This window comes from Alosa alosa, chromosome 24 (assembly GCF_017589495.1).
Source record: "Alosa alosa isolate M-15738 ecotype Scorff River chromosome 24, AALO_Geno_1.1, whole genome shotgun sequence".
In the NCBI taxonomy this organism is placed as follows: Eukaryota; Metazoa; Chordata; class Actinopteri; order Clupeiformes; family Clupeidae; genus Alosa; species Alosa alosa.
Window position 1 is genome coordinate 20,819,939 of NC_063212.1, and position 7,500 is coordinate 20,827,438.

Sequence of the window (7,500 nt, forward strand, 5' to 3'; positions counted from 1 at the left end):
CACAGCGCAAATTTGAACTATATCGATATATGCGATATGGTCTAATTCCATATCGCATTTTAAAATATATCGCCCAGCCCTAGTGTGTGTGTGTGTGTGTGTGTGTGTGTGTGTGTGTGTGCTAGTGTGTGGTGTTATTTGTACAGATTTCTGCTGTACTTAAGGGTGTGTACACACATGCTGGCTTGTCAGTTGTCTTGGCTTTAATTAGTGAATGGTTGGGCATTGATTGGACTCACTCCTCCCCCAGACACTCTCTCTCACTCACTCTCCCTCCATGTCCATCTGCAGGGGCCATTTCCAACATTTTTTTGGAAAGCAGCATGGAAAAAACAGAGAGGCAAAGAGAGACTTTCTGTGTGTGTGTGTGTGTGTGTGTGTGTGTGTGTGTGAAAGAGAGAGTGGGGACAAGACAGTGTGTATACTGTATGTAGTGTGTGGACATGTTTGTCTATGAGTTGGAAAAAAAAAAGTGAGATCCTGAATAATTATACAGTCCATTTGTAAATAGTGGAGGTCTGTTGCAGGACCAAAGAGACGTTTGTTGTGTGTGTGTGTGTGTGTGTGTGTGTGTGTGTGTGTGCATATGTGTGTTTGAGGGAGAGAGTTATGTTTGTGCCAGATATGGACTTATACACACATACTTGGCAATATGTGTGAGTTAGTCAGTCAATCAATGTGTGTGTGAAAGAGGATTTGTCTGAAACATATTGGGGTATGTTTGAATGAATTTGTGTGTGTAAGTGTGAGTGTGAGAGAGAGAGAGACTCATCCCTTACACAGTGTATGTGATGGAGACAGGCACTCAGACAGAGTGTGTTTGAATGTATTATTCAGAGAAAGCCTGTGTGTGTGTGTGTGTGTGTGTGTGTGTGTGTGCAAATGGACAGTAGCCTTCAGCGTTAGCCTGTGATGTTTTCATCCTATCCTGTTTTTGTGAGTTCTCAGTCCCATGGCCGCTGTCTCCTCCCTGGCCATTCAAATTCAAATAGCTTTATTGGCATGACAAAAAAATGGAGCACTCAATACACACACTCTCACACAGAGACAATGAGAAGCAGGGCTGCACTGCTTATAATGGTGACATTACACCAAAACAATTATAGTGTGGCAATTAAGTCGGATGGGTTATGTGTGTGTGTGTGTGTGTGTGTGTGTGTGTGTGTGTGTTTGTGTGCGTGGACACAGGCTAGCAAGAAGATTCTATTTAGTGGGAAGATTGTTTTAGTATTTCAGTTCTGCTGATGATGTTGATTATGTTGAGGAGGAGGAGGATGATGATGATGATGATTATGATGGTGGTGGTGGTGATGGCAGGAGAGTGTTGGGTGGAAAGTAAAGCTCTCACTCTCTTCCCAAGTATTTCCTCTTTTCAACTGAGCTGCTGTTTTTCTACTGCTGCTAATTTGGATAGTAGCATTATGAGTGTATAGATCTCATGACCGTGTGTGTGTTTGCATGTGTGTACATTTTAGACTACACAGTACTATGTCTCTACGGAATATATGGACTATATGTATGTAGGCCAATGTAATATATGGACGATGCGTGTATATTGGACTATATGTATGTAGGCCAATGTAATATATGGACGATGCGTGTATATTAATGGAATATATGGACTATGTGTGTGTGTATATGACTATGTGCACGTACGTATACAGTACAGACTATCAAACTATAAGCTGCTTACGGCCATGCAGGCCTAATGTGTTAACCTTTGACCTTAGCAGCGGAAGGGCCCTCCTAATCCCCCTCACCTCGCCTGCCACTCACTCTTTAGCATGCTGGCATGCTAACCATGCTACCTCAGGATGCTAAAATGGTACAGATGCACCGATATGGCATTTTAGGGCCGATAACGATAGCCAATATGTATTGGTCTGTTGTGGCTGATACCGATACGATAGCCAATAGTATTACTCTTGAAAAGTGAATTGGGGACAGCATTTAATGAGTTTAATTTAATTTCAGTAATTTGACCTACAACCAATGATGGACAGAACACATAACAGTCCTCAGCATAGTAGGAGTCTAGCCCTATGTGGCTCCTTTAAGTTGACCTGACGTCAGTGAGATGTGAGTGAGTGGTCAGCGACAGTGTATGAATCGTTTTCATATCTATGGAGTAAACGCTTAACACAGATAAACGGCTAGATGCTGGGAAAAAGCCATAGCGGCCAAATCAGAGTTTGTGATAGATATTTATGTTTAATTTCAACTGCGGGTAACTGAATAAAGCTGCAAAGGCTGCAACGGACATAAGACTGTATCTTATGTCCGTCTACTCTGTTGCGCACAACCTGCCGCAGGACAAATTAAAGGGGTTAGCCCCGAAGGTTTTAATAACTTATAATGATGCCCTGTCTGGAAATGAAGCAGGAATGGTTAGCACATTTCTTGGTAATAAAACAAAACCCCAGCTAACAAAATGCAAATATAATACTAAAATACAACTTACAACTACTTATCTACTCGCCCCATCAAAGCCACCCCACCAAAGAGTTTATTTATTTGTTTCCCCGTCTAGCATGGTAAAGTGCAAACACACCAGCACAAGAAGGCTATAGGTACGCTGAGCTCCGCTCTGCTCGGGGTTAAACGGAGTCATTCACGAGAGGATTTTGGTCTGCACAGATTCAACGCAGATCCACAGATCTTGTTAGAATGGAGAAATACATCCACACCGGTGACATTATTTTGAGGAAGAAGTATAGCCAACCAAGCTCAAGTAGCTCAGTATAGCCAGACGGACCTTACGTACGCCTAATTGGGAAATTAGGGCTTTAAAAAATATCAGTGCAAATTATCGCCCATAATTCTGTTATTGGAACATTAATATTTACATGTTTTCACTTATCAGCCAATAATATATCGGCGGCCGATATATCGTGCATCCCTATAATACGGAGAGAATTCCAGTCACTAATGTGCTAACATGCTAACCATGGCACTTAAGGATGTTAAGGTGTAGAAAAAGACCCTTCTCACCACTCACTCGACACGCTAACCATATTACCTCAGGGAGGAAGAATGGAGAGAATAAGGCATCAATCAGGGCTCCCCAATGGTGCCGGGTGGCGAGAACAAAAGGTGCAGATTAATTAGTCGCCGTGGCTTCGCTCGGATCCAGCTGAGCTTTAATTGAGAGGGTAAAGAGTCGAGCGTCAGCGCTACAAGAAGGCTAGAGCTCCTTTGAACAGCTCCTTGTCCTACTAACTGTTACACTGGGTGCAGGGAACTGTCTGTGAAATGCAGCGACATCATGAGTATTTCACTCTACCATCTAATTAAGATTTGGGTAATTTATTGTCGTTAATATATTTGTTGTTGTGTTGAGGTGTGCGAGCCATAGCTTCTGAAGTACAGTGTTACAACACGTGAGCTCTTCATTGTAAAATGACACTGTCCATTCAAAACCACTTTAACCCGCAGTCCCTGCGGTAGGTTGCTGATCATAAACTTAAAACTATGGTAGCAAAAGCATTGTGAAACTGGGATGATTATTTGTGGTATACTGTATGTTATTACATGCTTGTGTAGTAATATTGATACAACTGATTCAGAATGCTGCAGCACGCATGGTCTTCAATCAGCCAAAGAGGACACATGTAACTCCTCTCCTAGTTACTCTCCACTGGCTCCCTATGGTGGCCAGAATTAAATTTAAATCTCTTACCTTGGCCTAAAGGACACTGACTGGATCTGCTCCCTGCTATCTTAATTCAATGATCAAGATGTACATCCCCAACCGCCCACTGCGGTCTTCTGATGAGTCTGTTGTGTCGACCAGCCATAAACGCTAGGTCAAATTCAAAACTCTTTATCTCAGTGGTTCCTTGTTGGTGGAATGAGTTTCCCAGTGCTCTCCTCCGTTCCTGTGATAGTTTTGGGTCTTTCAAGAGGGGTCTAAAGGCATATCTTTTCAACATGCACTTAGTTTATCAAGTGTTTCTTATGCATTATGGTTTGTATATTATAGTATGTATTTATTGTCATTAGGCTATTGACTGAATAGACATTGTTGTTTACTATTGCTATTCTCCTTAATGTAGTCTTACCAACTTTTTCAATTGTTTACTGTTACTGTTTATTGTTGTTATTTGTATGTCACTTTGGACAAAAGTGTTTGCTACAGTAAATACCATAACCATGCATAGTAGTAGGCACTAGGGGTGTAGTAACATTTTGCCATTGGAGCTACAGGAGATCGTAGTTGTGAACTTCAGTGACCTACCTAACCTCTGGCAGGTGCAAGTGTGTGAGATGTCACCTGTTGTTTATATAACAGCATGGTAGGAAAACAACCCAAAGCATGGAGGAGAGCAAAGATATGCACACTTAACCACACGAGAAGATATGCACACTTAATATTTTATCTGCTAGTGCGTTATTTTAATTAAATTGCATTTCAAGCTTTTGAATCAATTTTTTTGAGTTATTCCTAGAGGGCTGCTTGTCTGTCCAACATCTGAACTTTCACCTTTAACCTCCTCTCTTTTTCTCTCTATTTCTCTGACAGGAGCAGTGAGGCGTTGCGGGGACAGAGGGATCGAGACGGAAGAGTGTGTGCCGTGTGTGTGTGCGCGCGCGCGTGTGAGCCGACCACATGAGGACCGCGGCGCAAGAGGATGGAACGTAACAGAGCGATGGCCACCTTCCAGCCGTGCTCCACAGCAGACCTACATGACCTTTAACCCTACGACCTCTGATCTCTGACCTCATTGCAGTTCCCCTTCCCCCCTTTTTTTAAAAAATATACTGCGACCCGGCACATCCCCGCTCTCCCTTGCTCGCAAGCGATAGTCCTTTTCTCTCTTGCACTCTGCACCCCTCTATCTGATCCTTTCATCCATCTTCTCCTCCTGCAGAGACCACTCTCTTATTCCTTTCATTCCCCCGAGTGCGGAAGGAAGTCCCTGGGGTGTACTCCTTTATTTTCAACCCAGAAACAAACGCACACACACACACACACACACACACACACACACACACACACACACACACACACACTTCCAGACAACACACTGAGCTCCCACTTCTCTCCGTCGCATAGTCACAGCTTGTCCGTGTTTGGATCCCGAGCGCTTGACGGAGCAAGAAGCGGGAAGCAAACAAGCAAACAAACAAGCAAACAAACAAACAAACAAACAAACAAACAAACAATCCCAGCCCACCCCCACTCCCCCAAACAGACGAGTGGATAGTGTGAGTGAGTGAGCGCGAGTAAGTGGAGGAGAGGGGCCATGGTCCTCCTGCTCCTCCTCCGCTTCCTCCTCCTCCATCACCATCACCGCGCCTCCTCCATGTGCCGAAGCAGCAGCAGCAGCAGCAGCAGTCGGGGAACCATGCCCTGGCACTGGCTGGCACTAGCCCTGGCGTTGGCACAGTGGCCTGGCCCTGGTGCGTGCCAGCGTGGCGGCCCCGACCCGTCCAAGTACCCGACGGTCACCACCAATTACGGCAAGCTGCGGGGCATCAAGAAGGAGCTGAACAACGAGATCCTGGGGCCCGTGGAGCAGTTCCTGGGCGTGCCCTACGCCACCGCGCCTATCGGCGACCGCCGCTTCCAGCCACCCGAGGCGCCGGGCTCCTGGCAGGAGGTGCGCAACGCCACGCAGTTCGCGCCCGTGTGCCCGCAGAACATCCACGGCGTGCTGCCCGAGATCATGCTGCCCGTGTGGTTCACCGACAGCCTGGACGTGGCGGCCACGTACGTCCAGAACCAGAGCGAGGACTGCCTCTACCTCAACGTCTACGTGCCCACCGAGGACGGTGAGTGCCAGGGTGGGGCGGGCGGGGACAGGATGGGCACTAGGACCCTGTGGGTGGGGAGGAAAGGGACAGGATGGGCACTAGGACCCTGTGGGTAGGGTGGGGGTGGGGGGGGGGGCACCCCTGAAGTGTGAATCTTTTTAGATGAGAGGGTACCAATTTTGGAGTTTGATGATGAACTTGATAAACAGGTGTTGTGTGTTTCTCTTTTTTTTTTAAAACAACAACACAAACTTAGGGAGCTTCAGACCAAAAACAAACAAACAAATAAGTGAAATAAATAAATGAACAAATGAATGAGGAATGCCAATTTTTAAAAATGAAGGGTATAGTTTTATAGGTTTAACACGCGTCCTTACCCAACTCAATTTTTTTCTTCTGAGTCCTGGTTTTCTAATTCTGTATCCGTTCCAAGGATACCGTGTCCTTGTTTTGAGTATGTGTGTGTGTGCGTTACAAAAAGACAGAGGAGGTAGACATACATAACAATACTTCTTGAAATGTAAATCCACACCCACACAAACAAACCAGCAAACAAAAAAACAAACATGTTAATTACAGGCAGAATTGCTGAAAAAAAGACAGTATAAAGCAACAACTCCCACATACACACCTCTTGTTCTTATGTTTTTCCAATGCCTCCTTTTGATGTGAATCCCAATCAAATCTGGAGATTGGCCGAAACTTTTTTGTTTTTAATCTGTTTTTGAACAACAACAACAACATTTTCCCAATTCCTTAACTTGCACTAGAATATAAATGTTTTCTTTTGTGGTCTTATGGGTGCAAATGTAAGCTGTGGTGATGTATCAACAGATGGCAAACATCAACTGCTGCCTGTTTCCACCAGCTCTTTCAAAGCCAAGGAAGGCTTTTGTTCAGGATGTCGAACGTAAACAGATTTCAATCTGGTAGACAAGCCAGGGAATACCCCAGTACAAATTGCTCACAGACGCAAACCGGGATGTGAGGAAAGGTTTGCGTCACTAACAATGTTCATAAAATAGCAGAATGTGTTTTACTGTATTCTTTTGAATTCGTTTTGACTGAAGCGTGACCAACTGTCTGTATAATCAGACGATGAGGGACATTGGAGGATTGATTGATTTTGTGTGTGTGTGTGTGTTTGTGTCACTCTAAGGTCACTTCGCACATCCACACATAGTCATGTGCAGATGTGAGAAAAGAAAACCTTAAATATCTTTCCTCGCCTTTTTTTCGATCTTGGTCTGTCCCTCTTGGTCTAACCCCCCGCCACCCTTTGCCTTTTCGCACTCTGTCTTTCTTGCTGTCCACACACACACACACACACACACACACACACAAACACACACATGTCTGTCATCACCCTCAGCAGGAGCAGCAGGGTGGTGTTTCAGGCCTCGCACCCATCTTTTCATGCGCCAACATGCGATTCTCCCGGGTGTGTGTGTGTGTGTGTGTGGTGTGTGTGTGTGTGTGTCATCCCTTTCCTCAGCCCAAAGCTGTGTTTGTAAGTCCTTGCCCTCTATTCCCACATCTCCCAGTCCTTTCCCCCCTGAGGCCGTCCGAGAGCACACACACACACACACACACACACACACACACACACACACACACACACACACACACACACACACACATACACCTCCACTTGTGTTTGTGTGAGCTCAGAACACTTAGTAGACCAGTGAAGCACAGGGGTTTTATGCTAGTTCAAATGCTGCCCACAAGTTACATTGGTAA

General features: G+C 45.1%; 1 protein-coding gene across 1 annotated transcript in view; it reads left to right on the forward strand.

Moving 5' to 3' along the window:
- Positions 1 to 5,250: 5,250 nt before the first annotated feature.
- Positions 5,251 to 7,500, forward strand: part of nlgn2a (neuroligin 2a) — a 146,498-nt gene continuing 144,248 nt past the window's right edge. Inside the window, exon 1 of the mRNA XM_048236059.1 lies at positions 5,251 to 5,775. Coding sequence (XP_048092016.1) covers positions 5,307 to 5,775 — 469 coding nt within the window. The 5' untranslated portion in view covers positions 5,251 to 5,306. The remainder of the gene's footprint in view (positions 5,776 to 7,500) is intronic.